General features: G+C 39.5%; 1 protein-coding gene across 13 annotated transcripts in view; it reads left to right on the top strand.

Annotated features, from left to right (window-relative positions):
* TCF12 (transcription factor 12) overlaps positions 1–19,270 on the top strand; it is a 179,900-nt gene that overhangs the window by 3,955 nt on the left and 156,675 nt on the right. The window contains exons 1-3 of one of the 13 annotated variants that reach the window (XM_087745127.1): positions 85–682; positions 1,853–1,952; positions 2,794–2,866. The exons of 2 other annotated variants lie outside the window; for them this stretch is intronic. In XM_087745127.1, coding sequence (XP_087601253.1) covers positions 1,878–1,952; positions 2,794–2,866 — 148 coding nt within the window. In that variant the 5' untranslated portion in view covers positions 85–682; positions 1,853–1,877. 10 more of the 13 variants (XM_087745133.1, XM_087745124.1, XM_087745126.1 and 7 more) reach the window with 10 other exon arrangements.

Below are 19,270 nucleotides of genomic sequence, written 5' to 3'. Positions count from 1 at the left end.
TAATTCATATGCAACTTCATGTTGCAAAGTAAGACTGCATACTGATATATTAAAAGTATTTAGGTGTATTTTAGGGTACGTGAATTCAGGGTGAGTGTCACGATGTATTTTGGGTATTTGGGGGCACGTGCGTTGCCACCTGCCGAGTGGCAGTTCGGGCGGTTCGGACGAGTGGGGGGCCCTGCCCGTGCCGTGCGCGTCTTTGCGGCTGCCCGTTGCGGTATCCCTCGGCGGGCCGGGGGCCGATGGGTCCCGCTCCTCCCCGCGCCGCCGCCATCCGCCCGCCGGGCTCCTGCGGGCGGCCCCCGGGCCCAGGCCGGGCCCCGCCGCCATCCCCCCGCTGCCGGGGCGCCCGGGGGCGAGGCGGGTGCCGGGGCGGCTCCAAGGGGGGTGCCCGTGGGGCCGCCGACAGCGCGGCGGCGCCTCCCGCCCGCCCCCGGCCGGTAGCGGCGTGGCGCGGCAAGGGTTAAGGCCGCGGCGGCGCTCGGCGCGGAGGGATACGGAGCCGGAGCCGTGAACGTGGTGCTGAGGCTCTGTAAGCAAAAAAATGTCTGCCTGAGGGAAACCCACAAGTTCCTTCCAGCGGGGGGGGAGCGCTCGCCTCGTCGCCTCCCACCCAGCCCGCGGCCCGCCCGCCGCCGCCGGCCCGGCCCTGGTCACCGGAGCGTACGGGGGGCAGCAGGTAAGTGCGGGCGGCGAGGGGCCGGGAGAAGTTGGGAGAGAGCGGTGGGGGGAGGGAAGCGGCCGCCGGGTGCTCGCGGGGGCAGAGGCGGCGGCGAGGGGCAGGGGGCCGCGGCCGGGCGGGAGCGGGGCTGCCCGGGGGCCGCCGCGGGGGCGCCGGGGAAGGCCGCGGAGGAGGAGGAGGCGCCGCTGGGGAGCCCGAGGGGCGGCAGCCCGGGCGGCGTGCGGCGCGCCGGGGTCTCCGGCGGCGGCGGGGCGGGCCGCGGACCCCGGGTGGGCTGCGGCGCCCGGCCGCGGGCAGCAGCGACTCTCTGCGCGCGGCGTTCGGGGCGCGCGTTACCCGCCGCGCGGCTCCCGGCGCTCATAAAGGATCGCGGCGGCCGCAGCCCGGCCCCGCCGCGCCGGGCGGCTCCGAAACTTGGAGGGGAGCGGGGCCGGGCAGCGCCCCCGCCGCTCCCCCGCGGCGCCCGCCGGGCACAAGGGAAGGCGCGGACCCCGCCGCCCCTCCTCCCTCCTCCCCCGCCCCCCTGCCGCGCGCGCGCGCGCACGCCCCCCGCCGCACGCGCATTCCACCCCGCAACCCCCCCCCTCCGCCCGGCCGGCGGCGGCGCGCGTGCCCGGCCGGCCCCGCGCCGCGTGTGCGCGTGCGGTGCGCGGGGGCGGCTCCCGCCCCGCCGCGGTCCCGAGCGCGGAGCGGCGGCGGCGGGCGGCGAGAGCCGGCGGCGGGGATAATGCCGGGGCAGAGATGGCCGTGCTGAGGCACATCCCGCCCCGCTTGTCAGCCCCATTGTTGCAGAGGCAGCGAGTCACTTAATCCCTGGCTCCTTCCCCGGACTTCGCTGGGCCGCGGCTGGGTCTTCGCGCTCGCTTGCCGGGGGGGACCCTCGCTCCTGGCGGCGGGGCCCCGCTGCGGCGTGACTGCGCCTCGCTCGAGCTGGGGGAGGAGTGGAAGGAGGGAGAAAAGGGAGCCTGAGGAAACTTAGGGAGAGTTGGTTAGTTTGGGGAAGCTGCGGCTCATCTCGTCAGCCCGCCCGGTAAAGAGGGGCTCCCCTGGGCTTCCCCTGCCCCGCGGCAGGGCTGCGGGTACCGGAGGCCCTTCTTCGCCGGGGGCCGGTTCCCCAGCGTCGGGGGTCGGCAGCAGCCCCGTGCTGAAGTTCTCCCTGTGCCCCAGAAGGTGATCGGAGGAGCGGAGGAAGATGAATTCCCAGCAGCAGAGGATGGCCGCGATAGGAACTGACAAGGAACTGAGCGACTTGCTGGACTTCAGCGCGGTAGGATATTCTCCGAGGTCTTCTCATGGCTTCTGCGTGGTAAAGCGAGCTGGGGCGTAGGGGCAGCAGCGTGCAGGGCTTGGCTGGGTCCGTCTCAGCCAAGTTGGACACCTGAACTTTGATGTAATGTCTAGACTTCCAGATTTAATACTGTAATACCAGCTGGGTCAATTGGTTTAACTGGTTAAAATCAGGCTGACCCAGTGCTGGCATAATCTAATAATTAACGTTTGTTAAGCTGGCGTGTGGCAATGGTACTTTGGCTTTTTTTCCTTTTTCTTTTGGTTTGGTAAAAAAAAAAAAACAAAAAAAAAAACAAAAAAACTTAATGCCTGTAAATGGCAGAGGTTATTCATTGATAGTTTGTACAGTGATTTTGGCTTAGAAAATTGTAGGTATTTTCTGTGTGTTACTTCTAACAGGTTTCAAAAAGGTGCTTGATTTATAAACATAATAGAAAACTGCTGCCTCTCAAAAGCTGTCTTTATCCAGTGACTTTAAACTCAGACATCAATAAGAAATATATTTTAAGTAGCAAAATTTAAGATATATAACTATTTTAAACTGCCATAATAATAGTAGGTCTCCTTTTAATTTTATTTTTTTTAAGTTGATTGTGTTCATGTAGAAAAGAGGTTTTAGTGGTATTAATAAATTGCAAGGAGTACTTTGGCTTGTTGGCTTTATGAGTCTAAACATGCATCTTGCATTCTGTTTATTTTCTAGCAGAAAAATTAATCAAATAATTGTTTCCTATTAACTTTTTTTAAAGTTTACATTAATAACTTAGCACAGAGTTTCAAAGCCAATTTAAACACATCTTTTTTTTCTTGTTTTGCAGATGTTTTCCCCACCTGTTAATAGTGGGAAAACCAGACCAACTACTCTAGGAAGCAGCCAGTTCAGTGGATCAGGTAGGATGCATGCGAGATACATGGAGTTCATGTAACTGGGTCTTGATGTTTTAGCTTAATCTTCATGTGCTCGAAGTATGGTAATCTTTCATTTGTACGTATTCTCCTAAGACATTCAGATTAATTAGAGATATGCTGTTTTGATCTGACTTTATAACACATTTTGTTAACTTTAACCACAGTTTTCCTTTTATGCCTTAGACTACTTGTCCCAGTACAGTGAAGTGTTAAGTATCTCTAGTCATACTGACATGCAAGTTATCTGTTCATCTGTTATGTTAAAAATGAGTGGCTTCTTTGTTTTTGTTTGTTTGATAAAATCAAACTTACCTGTTCAATTGAAGCATTTCCTAGCCCCTGTATGAAAGGGGAAAACACTTAAGTGAAATGCCAAATAATGAAATGCTGCTGACTCAAGGATATATTTGAAAATGTAGTTCTTAAGGAAAATGTAAGGCTAATATGGTTTTCTAGTACTGTAGACTTCTCAAAGTCTTGAGTAGAATTCTCTCACGTTGAACCTTTATCAGTGCATCTGGAAAACAAGTAACTGTATTTACATGTTGCATGTACTTTGTGGCTTCAGTGTCTTTTCATTGATGTCCACCAAATGGCTGTTTTCAGAGACGTTTAAGCCAAGCCTGTTATAGGAAATAAGTACAATTTTTTAACAGATAGCCTTTACAAGAATGGAACAGAGTATGTTTGTTACTACTTACAACAGAGATACTAAGTAACTTTTTAATAATGTGTTTTGTTCTGTTTTATGTATGCATGTTTTCCGTAAATACAGTGAAATGATATTTTTTCTCTCCTGAAATATATAAGTGGTTTTGTCTTGCTTTTTGAAAGTACGTCAAGTTTAAATTATTGGCAGTAGTAAGACTGCAAATCCCTATACAATGTAGTTAATTTTTTTTTTTAATACAAATATTCAAGACAATTGTTTCTCAAAAGCTTGTTTTAAGACATTCAGGCAGCTAAAACTTACTGTGGGGAGCACAACCTGAGCATCTCGTTCCCCTTTCCCCTTGCTTTTCCTGAGGAAGTAGAATAATTTTCTGTTGAATAATAAAGCTTTCATTTTTAGTTTAGCTCTTAGATCAGTCTTAGGTAATGCGGCTTGCCCTATTTGTAGGTAATGTTTCCCCTTCTTTCCTTGGCTGGCTCAGAAAAAGGGAGAATGCCAGAATACTTAGCTTTTGGGGAGAAACATTGTTATTGACTACTTGAGTTTCTTTACCAATATGGTGTATCATCACATACATACCAATTATGAGCAATACACTGCAGCTGTCAAACAAGCTACAACCTCAACTGAATTCCCCTTGGAAAAGATAACGCTATAGAGCTGTGGGTTTTAATTCAAAACATTTCTAGTTGTAGAGATCTACTGGTTAGTGGGATTATATGCCCTAATTCTTGTAATGTTGCGACCTAAGACTTGACCTAGGGGGATTACTCTGCAGGAGTGAGAGGTGACAAACTTCTATATTAATTGTGTTCTGAAGCAGTGTTAAGTGTTGTAGAAAGACTATGTTAAGATCATTGATGAAGTATAGACATTTAATTGCTAGCGCTCTGATTTACTTGTGATCTTGCTTTACTTTCAAGTGTTCTGTAACTTCTAGGACAAACAGTGTTTGAAAACTTTTTTTTTTTTTTAATGGCTAGAGGCCACTTTTTAAAGAGAAACATGAAAGGAGGAGGTATTGACTCCTTTGAGCTATCTAGTACTGAAAAGCACACTATGCACAAATTCCTAAAGAGAACTTTTTAATTTTTTCTTTGAATACAGAATGATGCTACCTCTTACAGAGGCTTTCTGTGATTTTGGTGGCGGTTACAGAAGTGAAGCTTGCTTCGGTATCTTTCCCATTAAACTCAGTTGTTGTATTTTTTCTGATGTCTTTACAAGCATACTAAAGTGTTTTTCTTAGTTGGAATAAAAATGTGTTTATTGTTTGTTATTATAGAGCCCCCTTTTTCTCATTTAAACTTAAAATAAACAAACAAATCTGAAAACACCTTCCCTGCCCCCCTCAACCTGTCAGTGATTGGAGATGCAGCCTAATGGCCCCCATTAAGTAGGTGAAAATCAATGGCTTGTCTGCGAGGCTCTTTAGACTGTATATTTCCGGGAAATCTGGTTTAGAAGGAAGGAATGCTCATGATGTTTTCCTTGCCACCCCCAGGCCCTCAGTTTAAAAGGACAAATTAGTTGCTGTTCAAGGATGGTTAAGCTCTGTTTGTTTTTCAGGTGTGGCTTTGTGAAGTGTTAGAAATGTTGGAAATGCTAGGGTATATGTTATTAATTCTGATGGAACAAGCTTGATCTGGTATAATTCTACAATAGTTCTGTTGATTGTGCTGTAAAAATACATGTGTAACTGAGTTGCATAAATAAAACACCTAATATGACTGATACCTATAATTTGTAAGAAAATACTGTCATGGATTAATATATGAACATTGTGTTTGGTTAAAAGATAGCTGAAGTCTGGTGTTGGGGCAGGCTTGCTTTTTACAGGTCAATCATTTATGAATGAAAGCCGCAGATGAAATAACTCATCTGATATATCATAGTAACTTATGACAGTAAGTTGTGTAAGCTGCTGATAAAGTCAAATAACTTGGTCGGACTGCTAGTGAAAATAAACATATTGGAAAAGTAACCTGATATGTAAGTCAATGAGTTAAGCCACAGAATATTCCTTGTCATACCTGTTGTAAGTACCTCCTGTTTAAAACAGAACTTCCCATTCTTTTCTCCTCCAAAATCAACTCGTGAAGATAAAGCCATTTCTGTCTTAGAAATCGTAGAAGGAGGAGGCCAAGGTCAGAGAGATGCCCTATCGGAATTTTTAATCAGGCTTTTTTGCAGATTTTATTTAAAATTAAAATTTTCTGTGTCTCTACTATGGTTAATAGCAGTGTTTATGATTTACAGTGAAATTTTTCTTTGTTTTGCTTTTGTCAAAACCACAAAAGGTATGCCAATACAAATCTGGATGGTTGTCCATTTTGCCCAGTGCCCTTTATTTATTACAGTAACTCCATTAAAATCCAGTCACAATATTCAGGTGCTTGCCATAGGCAATAACAATGCAGTTTTCCTGTGGTTTCCAGTAGGTTTGATCTCAATTTCAATTTTTCCTGTGATGGAAATTTTTAAATTTCAGGTGTGGTACTGTAAATTACCCCCCCCCCCCCCCCCTTTTTTTTTTCTTTTGCAAAGAACTTCTTAGATGTTAATGAAGATTATATCTGAGACAATATTTTCCTACGTGGCCTACTATCTTCAATTTTTGTAGCCTCCTCATTGTATCAATAGCATTATTTTTGCATGTGGCTGTGCATGTGCAAGGTATCAGTCAAAAAGCTGAAGTAAGATAATGTGGATGTCTAACAAAACAAAGCGGTAAGAGTTTAAAGAGGTACAGTTCAAGAGCTGAGTCGTCCAAATACGACACGTCTCTTGCCTGTAAGATTCTTCTGAAGCTTATGAAAAGTGAGTACACGTATTTGTGTGTGGACAGTGTTGGGCACAAACCTGGTGTGTACCCAGACATTCCTCATACTAGACCTACATACAAAAAAACCTTCTGAATGTATCTGTTTAGATATGTTTGTATCAGTTTAGTCCCCTTTTATGCAAATTCATGAGGCTGCCCTTTCTACTTCTGTCTACTAGTGTACTGAGTTTGTAAGGAATGGATTGGGATAGGCCACTAATTAGTAGCTTGATGCAAAGACCATTTTAAGTTGATAGCCTGCCATTAACTGGAGTGTCCCTAAATTAGGGCCATGTGTCTAGAGACTGGACACAATGGCAATTCTTTAGCAGGTCTATTAAGTTACCAAACAGTGTTTCCAAAATGAGCAAAACCTGACTTCATTACTGTTTGTCAGTCCCGTAAACTCTTATTTCCTTTTTAGTTTTGCATCAGCAGTTCCTTGTAAAACAAACAAACAAACAAACTCCAACAAAAAAGAAAGAACTTGGGAGAGTTACCTGGATGCACAATGTTTAAAATGCTGTGTTCATTAATCTGCAGCAAGTGTTGAAGAGAAAAGACACTCTTAACTCTGACAGCCAAATCACAGCCTTGGAGAAAACTGCAGAAAGATCAAACTTTTTATGTATGCAAATTAGTGCTCCTAACCTTTCAAAATACATTTTTTTTTTCCTTCTTTTTATCAAAACTGTGATGCCTAAGAAGAATAAATTCTCTGATATCATTGTATGTGTGTTTCTGGTGCAGTCTCCCATTGAGGTATAGGAAATTCCTACTGCCTGCTCCTAATCCCTGAATTAAGGAGTTGATAAGAGGTCTCATGTAGACACATAGTCTTGTCCTACAGTGTGTTAGGTTAGGACTCTTTTAAAGTAAAAAGAAAAAAAAAAAAAGTGGAAAGCCTATATTTCAGGAATTTGATCTGTGTTTCTGGTTTTGTCATCTGAATTATGTTATGGTCCTGTGTGTTTTTGTTTGCTGTTCAAAAGAAGATAAGCTTATTGTATGTTAAATGCCAGAAATCTAGGGTGGCCTGTTAAAATAAACATTAGGTCATGAAGCTATGTGGATTTTTTATTATTTTTAATATCTAGTTTGTCCTCTAGCTCCATTAAAAGTGAACCAGACCTGGTAACCTGGTATTTCATCTTTGGTTTGAGGGGTGCTAAATTCTGTCCTCTTCTGAAGAGCCTGGGAAGAGTTTTAGAAGCCCTGTGCTTGAAAGCAGAAAGGTTAGCTTCTTCCCCTCTAGTTTATAGGGGAGACCCATGGATTACCCTTCAAATGGGCCAAACACAAGTGAGATGAAGATTTCGGTCTCCATCCCTCACCTGTTGCATTTAGAAACATAAAAGGGTGATACAGTGCTAGTAAATATGTGACTCTGCAGCTTGCCTGTTGACAGCCTGTCTCACTATTGCTGTCTCTTTTCCTTCTCCCCTTCCCTTGCATTTGGAAAGATAAATTGTTGGACACTTACTCCATGAACAGTCTTGAAAAGTACAGCATATAAAAGGGCTAAGTAACTGCTTCCATATTCCTGTTTAAGAATGAGGAGAAGAAAAAAAAATGTTGGATGAATGGAGGGAACTGGTAACCCAACTTTAAAGCAGCCAGTATCTTGCAAGGTGTTTGTGGTTGTGTGGATATTGAGGTTTTTTGTGATTTAAAAAAAAAAAAAAAGAGAGGAAAAAAGGAAAAGTTACTGGAACAGCTAGGGGTTCTGAATCTAGCTTGGTGAGGAGATGCATAGGTGTTTGTCCATCATTTATTGCCATTGGCTATGGTTTTGAAATGGCAGTTATCGCTTCACGTGATGATAGGAACCTCATGTCAGTTGGTCAGAAATTCCTTCCTGTCTTTCAAATGGCTAATTTTAGGATTTTTAGTAACGTTTGGCCTGTCTTCTGTTTAGAGATACACTTGATGCTGTTAATAAGGGAAACTGTAACTTCTGCCGTATTGGCATGTAGAAAGCATTAGTTCTAAAAGTTAATCTTGTATTTCCAGCGATTAGTTTTCCCTGGGCGAGAGCAGCAATGTGATCACTGTGTTTACAAGCACAGCATCTAACCTCCAATCCCTATATAAATGTTACTGTCTCACAAGGCAAGGAAAGTCTTTGCAGTGTTATTTCTGGGTCGCTTCAGAAGGTCTGGGGTCGCAGTAGTGCCTTGTCCTTTCCTGATGCAGATGGGGCACCTCCCACCATCACCCTTCACCCCAGCCAGTAGCTCTTTGATCTGCCAAATTTTTTCTGATCTACTGTAAGTGATGAAGACTATTCAGATGCTTTGGAGAGTGGTCTTAATGGCATGTGGGAAGGAATATGATTTGAAATTGCCTGTTGCTGTATTTTTGGATTTACCCAGAGAGCAGTGTTGATATGAATGTAAACACAAGGACTAAAGGTTTGGGTGAAGTGGAGGAAGAGTCCTGAAAAGAAACTGAGGAGAAATTGCATGTTATCTGAGGAATTCCTTTTCTTTAAAGAGAAGTATAAATGAGATTCTTAGGTACCTATTTGTGTGTCCTTTAATGGCAGCTGAACTTGTACTTAGTCCCTTAATTACTGTAGAACTTTTATTATGTCTGTAGCTTTTGCTAAGGTTTAGGGGTTTTTGTTTTATTTGTTTGTGGTCTTTTTTTGGTCTTTGGCAAGGGAATTTTATGTTAAAAGCTTGTAATTCCTACCTACATGCCAAAGTTCCCCCTTCCCCCCACTTCTTTCCAGCTGTCACACAAAGAGGACTTAACCCCTTAGTCATTTTGCCATCGAGTTGGTATGACAGCTGTTTGTCTCAGATAATTCTACTTTATCCATAGTTGAGCCTATAGATACTGTTATATGATTTCTGTTAATCTACTATATACTAAACTATAAACTTTTTTTTTTTGGTACTCTAATATTGAAGGATTATGTTTTAGGGGAATAGCATTGAGCATTTTTAGAAGTTTTATAAAATGTCTTATATTACTTTTAGAGCCAGATGTGATCTATGTGGTATAATAAATAAGTCTTCTATCTTAAATTTCCTTCAAAATAAGTATTAGTTTATCATATTTGAAAATTCAGTTTCAATAAATGACTTCACGGAATAAAGTATGTTCTCTAAAAAGCTTTCTTTAGAGGCATTGTCTAATTTAAGTGTTAGCACTTCTTCAGAAGTACATAGCAAAACTTGATTAGTTTTGTATGTTCTCCTGTAAGGAAGTCACTAAGTTTAAATAGTAAATAAAGAAATAAGAAAAGGCACTATTTTCTTTTGCATGCGAGTTATTTGATGGAGATTGTTACTGAACACTTGTAACTGGTTTTAAATTGTGTGTATACCTTAATCACTTTTTTTGGTTATGAAACATTGTAAGAAAAGGGGGAAAAGTATTATTTCAGTGCATAACTATTATTCTAAGAACAGGAAATGCATTTTTAGTCTCTGTTTTTTTTCTATCTTAAGTAGTGATGGCCACTCCTTCAATTTTTTGGGTTTTTTATTAATATGAAACTCTAGAAGTCCCCGGTTCTATTGTATACCTCAACCTGATGATTTGGAAGTACTTGTGGCCTTCTTAAATACTATAATCCATTATTTACTAGTGGTTGTAGGGGCAAGGGTTTTTTCCTATTATGAGTCTAAGATGAGATAATGATAATTTTTTTAATGTCTTGAATGAATGCCTTGTTTTTTTTTTTTCCATTTGTAAAACAAAGCTGTGCTTGTAAACACAACATTCAAAAACATAAAGGACATACTTTTTTGGTGAAGATGTTAACTGAATACCAAGAATGATCTGAAAGAGCAGCTTTTGTTATATTTAATAATATCTCACTGTCTTCAGAGGATAATCAGGCTAAAATGTACCCAATCAATCTTTAGGACTTTGTTAGATTCTTCTTGTATGCTGGGGATGTGATTTTTTTTTTGAAAGAAGGAGCTGAAATTGCTTTAAATTAAATAAACTTCATGTTCTTACTGATGTAATGCAGAAAAATCTTTCTTGATCACATCAAAATAATTGTTGCTGGTGTTTTAAAGAAGTACTTGGAATGGAGGGTGGAAGAGGAAGAGACTTGATAAAAAGGGTTTACTTTACAGCCCTGTTGGTAGGGTAATGCTCTCTAGGAATGCTAGTAAAACCTTAGCATAAAACTAAGTAAGGTTTGTCTTGGACAAGGAAGTTATACGCTTCCATATTAGTGCTATGGAAAACTTCAAAAACTGCTCATGCTATAGAATTGTGTTTAAAAAAGAAGGCAAAAAGTGTACGTTTCTGGTATTACACACAATTTCCTCTTTATTGGTAAGTGGAAAATAGATAAATATTTTTTACATATAGCTGACAGTTTTGAATTTAATACATTTTTTTTCTGAAGTAAATCTTGTTTATTGCAGTGGACCTGATTCCTTGCTCCTAAAGTTCTACAGAGATTGCCTATATTGGTTTTTGTAAGCATGCGAGATATTCGTTATGATTTTCAAGTCTTTTTTTGGTATTGCAGACTCATTTTTTTCTGTACCAGTTGTAGCTGCAGGAACAGTGGTATCTTCGTGTCTTTATCAGGTTATTAGTTACATGGAGTTCTGGTAATAAGCTGAACCACTTGCTTTCGCTGTTCTACTTTCCTTTGCATGAACAAAACTGCAGGAAACATTTTGTTTGTGCCTTTGCTGCTGCTGAAGTTGAAGCAGTGGTAACACAGAGAAACTTAAGTTAGTCTGGGTTGGAGTTTTATAAAGAAGTGTATTCTGAGCCTTGAGTTGTGAAAATTACATTTTAGATGGTGTAGGTTTTCCCCTTTTTAAACACAAAGATGAATAGGCAGAACTAATTGTTAGAAAAACATACCTAGTAAAACAAAATCCAAATTTGGTCATTTCTAGTTTTGTTGTACATTTTGTGGGTAAAATCCCAATGAATATCAGACCATGAATGTGCATGTTCTGTGTGTTAAATGCAATTGAGTTTAAACCAAAGTTTACCCTTAATTCAATATAAGAAAGAACTTGGTCTGTAGCATTTGCTAGTGTCTGTATTTATTCTGTTTAGAGTATAACCAAAATATATTGCTAATTTTACTATGTATATCATTGTCTTTGGAGAGTGAATTGATTTATAGTCCTCCCGTCTTCTTCCGTGTTCAGGTTTTACAGACAAAATCTTTCGTGTATTGAATGGTTCCAAGTCTTACCTAAAATAAAAACTGAATGCACATCGGTGGTTTTGTATGTACTATTTGCATTTTTATCATCTATCTAAAAGTTCAAAATAAACTTTGTGGTTTTTTTTTTCTACTTGAATGAGGCAATAAGAAGGGAACCAGACAGAAGATTTAGCAAAACATAAAACTTACTGAGTGTGATTCATACCTATTAGCATATAATGTGTGAGAAAAATGTAGAGTCTAATTTAAAATAACATTGCTTTGCAAACTTGGTTTCTCTAGTTCTGTTGGAAAACACATTTAAAGCCTAAAAGATTTAGATAAATCTGTTACAAAGTCATTAAATTTCACATTTTGCATGCTGCAGGGATGTCTTGTAACCAAATCTCTTGAATTTTCTACTGTGTTGCATTAGTGTTAGTAGGATTCTGTGGAGATAAATATACTTCAGAAAATCCTGAAGTATTTTTAGTCTTCTGTAGGAGAATGGAAATCGCTGTTGATATTTTTATTTTTTGTTTATTTCAATGCAAGATACAATTGTCTTGCTGTTATCCCAAGAGCTATTGCGGCTACTCTGTGAAATGATAAAACCAGACAGCTTCGCTTGTAGGACAAACATTTTTTTATATTGTGATGTTTCGATGATTTTCAATGCGACACCTATCCCGTTCCAGTTTCTTTATGCAGCAACTTCATGAGTCATAATCCTTGCAAAAGAACACAGCTTAAAATAATCACTGATTGTTTCTTTGCAATTCTATTCACTGCCCACTGCAAATAAACAAGAGCAGAAATGACAATATCATTTAATCCTTTAATGTTTGCTTTTGACGTGCAAAACATTTTCTTGTAATAGAGAAGTAATCCATAAGGAGGGTAGCTGCTCTTTCATCTTCCTGAACGCTAAATGAAGCCAAGGCTTTTGTGAAGAGATGGTGATTTAATGAAGATGACCGAGTTTTGGAGTAATGAAAAGCTTTTGTATGTTTCTAAAATGATGCGTGGTGCTTACTACTGCAGAGTTCAAAGGGCTGTATTTTGTAGTATGTCTTTGCAAGATGCAAGGTGATTGAATGGTGTGGTAAATCAGACATTTTTCCCTTCGTTTGGTTTTATAAAAGAAATGCACATCTCTGCCACTTTATGTGTATAAATGCATGTAATGGCTGACATGTGTTCTCTGCTCTGTGTAATGCTTTTATTTTGGTAACCTTGAAAATATCTCTGATATCATATTCCCTTGCCAGAGGACAGTAATAAGCACACAAAAAAATGAAGCATGAACTTTGTCAATATTACTTACGGCAGGAACATCTGAATTAGATATTTTTCTTGCAAGTACTTGTAAGATGCTGAATTTAAAAAGCTCCTCCTCAACTAAAAAAACCAAACAACAAAACAACAAAAAAACCCAAACAACTCCCCCCCCCAAACCTTCCAAAACCCCAAACCCCAATAAAAACCCAAACAAACCAACCCCCCCATCTTTTTTCCCTTTCAGTTGTTCATTTCATTGGTTTATTTGGAATATTTTTTTTAATAATCTGTAGTATGACTACTTGCAAAGCAAGCTAGATAATGCAAGATAACTTCAAAAGGAAGCAGAGAGAGGCTTTAAAGGATGGGAGACCATATCCTCTCCAGAACACTCTCCCAACAGTCTTTCAGGCCTTCATGAAGCAGCGCAAGGGCCTTTTATTTTTCCCTCTTTGTAAGTCAACCCCTTTAAAGTGGGAAGTAGTCAACTTCTATAGAAGTTAATTTAATCTTTTTTCTTCCACCACGATTGTAAAGAAGTTTGTGATTCTTTACTAAAAGTTTCTACTTGTATGTTAGTCTTCAGTATATGAGCACTGTATTGTACAACCAGAAGTAATCTTAAAGGTTGCCAAACTATTTTAGGGTTGCCAGGAACGTAAAGAATGCAACCATGTTGCTACGTTTCTCATTGTGTTACAGGAAAGATATATCTGACCATCTGGGGTGAATGAACCGAGGTGAGCAACAACAGGCTGTTTTTTGTCTACTTTTTGAAAACTTCCCTGTAATAACAGTGCAGAAATGGATATGTAACTTAAATTTCCTTCTTGCACTTTTTAATGGCTTGAATTACTGGCTAGTCCCTATGTAGTAGTATACAATCTCTTACAAGTGTAAGAGTGGTATGTATGGCATGGATGCTTAAAACTCTGCATGTTAGGTGAATAAATTTCAAAACGTGTCAAGGCTGTGCATTTGTGAATGCACTTCTGGGAAGAAGGTGAAGCGTTATAAGAGATTGCATTTCTTTTTTTTTTGAGTGATGCAGTAAAACCAGAGTTTATATTTATACATGTCTGTTATAGTCATTAAACCCACTTTATTTTCAAGATACTTGTTAAGAACTGAATAATGGCTTCAATCGTTTCCTTACTTACTATGTACTAACATTTCCTTTTTCCTTTTCCCCAATCCTGTTAAGGGAAATTGGGATCAGAGAAGAGGGAAATGCCTCCATATGGGAGATGCTGTGTAGAGCAATTTATATTCTATGCTAATGGTTATATTCCTTTTGGCCTTTGAATAGCCTATATTTGTTTTATAAAGTGAATGGCATTTTTTTCTCCTAGATGCAGCTGTTTATTTGTAGGTAACCTAAGTGCCCTGTGAACTATCATCAAAAAAACCTGTTTTGTACCTTATAATTCTGCAAGTGAAAACTGCTATGTGTATGACAATGTGACTTGTGCTGCAGTGAGGAATCGAGTCAGAGTTTGGCCATCTCTCATGTATGTGTCATAGGTTGTCTCTGAATTGGATACTGGAGAACATGCTGTTGCCATAGCAATGAAAGTCCTTTTGAAGGCAGAATTCTTGGCAGAGCTGTTGCATCTCCTAAAGTGCTTGGTGCATTGGTCTGAAAGCACCTTGTCAGTATTAGCACATAGCTGTAGTGAAAAGAGCGGGAAGTATAGGTATGTTTAAAATATGTGATTTTCTTTTTCACAGCTAACTGTTGTTTGAACCCCCTGTTCATGAAGCTACAGCTTTTTAAAATCTTACGCTGTGAACAATTCTTATATTTAACATACTTAGCTGGAATGCATATATAGATTGAGCTGTCGTAACAGCTAACTAGTGTTTATTGGAAAAGTATCACTGTATGACTTTCATAGTTTCCTACAGTACTGGTCCCTTCTAGTACTTTGAAAATATATTTTTTAGAGAGTTTCCTCCGTGATTTTGGTTACTGCAAAACAGTTGTGAAAATACGCTGCTTTATTCGTAACGCTTTTCAGCTTGATGTTTTCCTTTTTTCTGAGTGAAATGGTTGCCTTGCTCCCATATTATTTGTATCGCAGAACCCTAAATGTGACACTAATCGGGGAGAATCACTTGTGGAGATGTCTAGTTCTGTATTAATTTGGAAAATATACCTTATGCAGAATCCCTTTTTCAGCAGATGCGGATAGATCTTTGTGTATAAATATCTCCTCCTCTGAGTGTGGTTTTGTTATCAAATTAAGAAAAGGCTGTGAATTTCTTGTGTTGCATCAGGTATATAATTTTTTTTTTTTTTTTATAAGTGAGGTTTTCTTCCCCAAGATGAAGTGCAGGAGTTCAGAGGCGACTTGTATAGTGCAGGCACTGTAGATTAGACAGCAGTAACATCCATTTCTACATGTGCTGTGAGGATGGAGTTGATTAATTTTTTCCGTATTTAAAAAGATCAAACAATTTTAAAAGTGAGGGATATAAAGAAAAAGTGAAAACTTTTGTAAGTCTCCAGGAGACAATTACTGTGGTTAACACTGTACAGCATATTCTTTCATGTGGACTGGGATTTCCCTGTTTAAGAGCTCCTTTGTTACTGAAAGAGCCTCTAGAAGAGAAGAATTTTGAAGTTACCCATATAGCTTGCCCCATCCTTTGCAGCTTTTTATGTAACGTAGTCTTTAGGTTTATCACCTTCTCTGAAATAGTAGATGTAGATGAGAATTAAACAAACACTTCGTTCTTTTTTTCTCCTTCCAAGTGAAGTTAAGGAAGAATGAAATAATTAATACTTTATTTGTACTTGAAAATAACTTTCTGCCTGCTGTAGCAGTTGTGTGCATGTGCCATACTAGTGATCTTTCGCTTGGGTTTTGTTTTTGAATCCTGCCCTCTCTTGCCCCTTTCTCAGAGTAGGAAAGAAGCATAGCTTCAGGTTGGCTTGGCCTTGGGAAGCGTTACTGAGCGGCTGCTCTAAGCAGTTTAGACAGGACTTGTTACTTACAGTTTCCACATGTGTTGGTCTAACCTGGATAGACAAGTCGTGGTGTAAGTGACCTTGGCATGGTGACCAGATCCTGTACCAAGGAGAGGTCAGCATTGATTACGTGGAGAGTGTGAACCAAGGGAATTAGACTCTGCAAGGTATCTGCTTGTTGTTGTTTTCCCTTTTTAAGCAAATTTAATGCTGCCTGAGCAGACGTGTGTACTGAAGCTCTGTTGCTATTCTTGGGAATGAACACAACATTAATAACCCAAGTTTCCTCTAACTGTTTTGCCAGTTGGTCTCAAGTCACATTTGGGGAAAAAAGGTCTTTCACGGCTCCAACAAGAGTTCCATTTATATGTCCTTTTAGCCTTTGAGTCCATTAATGCTGATTGAATAGGCACTGTTTTTGGGATTGTGGCAATAGGTTCACTGAAATACTTTGAGATAAGCTCATTGTGTTCTGAATATGTACGTATGTATTAATACTGGCCTGATTTCGTCAGGCTTAGCAAAGATAACATTTCAAATGAGTTTAATATGAGAAGTTAAGTATTTATCTTTTGAAATTCTAATTCTGAAAGAATTTTATACTTGGATGACTGATTCTAAAATGAAATGAGCAGCTCATGTAATTCATGTAATGAGCTTCCGTCTTGAGATATTCAGTACTTTTCAATATCCTCTGGTCTTGTTTCCATCTATGCTACTGTTTTATCAGATCCGTTAAATTATAGGGATATAGAATATGGAATTATGAACAAATATGAAATTCTCAAAATGTGAAATTTTTTTGTCTTAATGACCTTTTTTGTGAAAATTCATATCTAGAAATTCACTAGGAATAGCAAATTCCTAGGACGTATTATTACTCACTTGATGCTTAGTGCTGTTATTTTTGTAATTTAAATAAGCTAAAGCAGCCATTAATATCTCCATCAAAAAAAATGTGCCAAGATTGTATTATTGCATATTGAAGAGGAGATAATCTTGATTTTTAAAGGACATAGCTAAGAGGCAAAATTTCTGTTCATATCTTGCTGCATAGTTCCTATGTCCCTTTGAGGAACTGCTTTTTTTTTTTTCTTTTCTATTTTCTGGCTTCCTCAGCTGTAAAATGAGGGCTAGTGTTCACACTGTAGAAGAGACAGTAAGTAGTTTTTTAACTTCTCATTCAGGTAAATGGTGGACTTGGAATGGGTTAATAGGAATGACTTCATATGACCTAAGCAGAGTTAAATTAGCTAGCACATATTTTTAGTGTTAATATCCACTCCCTCCTTTTGTATGTAATTTCTATGTGTCTGCTTGTTTAATTCAGTCTTTCACTTATGTTGATAAAGTTTTTGGGTTTTTCTTTTTCAATTCTGTTCTTACTGTATCTACTATACAGCTTTTTAAATGTAAGTTCTGCTATTTAAAAATGTGGAAATGCAAATTTCAGTCTAGGACTCACAGCAATGTTCTAGAAACTGTTTCAGCACACCTTCACAGATTACATATGCTTCTCATTTTTATTTGAATTTAATCCAAATAAGAAAGCGCAGATAAATATATTTGCCTAAATTTCTTCAAGGAAGAAAATTGCTAGTCTAAAAAGGTTTCCTGATACATAAACAAAAAACAGCCCTGTCCATAGCTATCCTTTGTATTTAATGGATTAAATTCACTTTGACAGTTGGATATATGTACCAGTGTCTAGCCCATGGCCATGATCTAATAATCATGGATATGGTAACAAGTCGTCTAAAAAGATTCAGTAATCAAGTGTTTTTTTTGACAAAACCTACTCTGACTGAAACAAGAAATGAGGCTGTGTTAAATGTGACCGCATTTGCTACTGTGCCTGTATTCTGAATACTTAATAAATACCCTTTGGGATGTCGTAGACAGAACCTATGCTTTAACAGAGATGGAAAGCTAATTGTGCTACAACAATGTGTGTTTAAAGTTATGGAACAAATTTGATCTAACCTGGTGATCATGAAGAACTTAGTTTCAAAACGTTAATTTTTCCTTCCCCTGAAGTGCTTTTTAACGTGTTTGTTTCTTCTGTCATAAAAATAGTTGTATACCATTAAATAGAGCCTTTTGTGAATTACACGATTCTTTTGTCATAATTCTGGTATGCGAAGGGAAGTTTAAGAAGTACTGATGAGTAAATACATGTCAAAGAGGAAGACTTCAAGCACTACAGATATTTTGAAAGCAAATACTTTATTACATGCTAACAGTGTGCTTTGGTCTCAATGTCATTTATGTAAATATCCTTTAAGAGAAAAACAATGCCTTGGCCCTCAAACAATCCTTTGTAACGCAAAATTAAGCTAGTGTATTTTGCCAAACTAGCATGTTATGACTGTTGTTTTATATTTTGATCTAGCTTTTGGGGAAAGAAGCTGCTTTGCATTCTATAAACCTCAGTAAAATCAACCAGGTTAGGATAAAAACGAGTGTTCTGAAAATTGAAACTTCGTTTTCTCTTCTTTAAATAGAATTTCTGATACAGCTAGCAGGAACAACGTTTTAGAAAACACTGAAGGGGGAAGAGAGTGTGAACCAACGTGAGGAATTAAACGTTCCTTTAGGAGGGTGAATTAACTGTTCACCCCAATTTATAGGTTACATTTCAACGACTTCTGAATGTGATACTTGCTGTGAGGCTCTTTTTTTTTTTTTTTCCTTAATGTTTACTTTCTCATCTTTTTGTAGTTCAAGTGATTCGAGGTACTTATTTTTAAACTTCGCAGTAGCTTTTATGAGAAGTAGGATGTTTGCACTTAAGCTAGTATTTGGGGAGAAACAGAAAGCTGGGGAAATCGGGAGGTAGAAGTATGTCCCCGGGGAGCCCAGGAGATTGATCTGGTTGAAACTGTTAGTGTGTGAAGGTTATTTGCTTTTCCACATGCCTGATGTGCAAGAAACTTTAGGGATTCTTACCACTTTGTTTGTTGTTAGTGTGTAAAGTATACGTTTGATCTTTCACTGTTTTGCTATTGTAGATAGATGTCTTCTCCAACTTTTTGTTGAAGAATTTTTGTCTGAGTTAAGTGGTAATGACACAGAATATGAAAGCAACTTTAATATTTATTTTGGCAGGATTGTGTTATCCAAAAACTCAGAACAAAGCTTAAGAGCATCAACATTTGTCAAGAGTAGTGTTCAACTTTGAAGCTGGGAAATAAAGAACTGTACTATTCTGCCCTTGATGTTCTTCATGCAGATGGCCACGTCCATTCCCATGTGCTTACTACTGTCCACTGCCAGGTTTCTGTTACTGGGTTTGGTAGTTGGGGATGTCTTTGTTCTGGCCTTGATGTGGAGTACTTCTCAATTTCTGAATTAATTCTTTTTACTATGAACTTAGTTCTCAATTCCAAGGAAAAATAAAGATGAACTGTTAAAGAATGATTGTTTTTTGTAATGGTTTGTTAGTGGTGCTGCTTCTAATAGTAAGTATTAATGTCATAATTAAAACT

The sequence above is a fragment of the Nipponia nippon genome, unplaced genomic scaffold (genome assembly GCF_047370975.1).
Source record: "Nipponia nippon isolate SJK-2023a ecotype South Korea unplaced genomic scaffold, ASM4737097v1 scaffold_9, whole genome shotgun sequence".
Lineage (NCBI taxonomy): Eukaryota > Metazoa > Chordata > Aves > Pelecaniformes > Threskiornithidae > Nipponia > Nipponia nippon.
The sequence above is the reverse complement of the archived record's forward strand: the minus strand, read 5'-3'. Positions and strand labels throughout refer to the sequence as shown.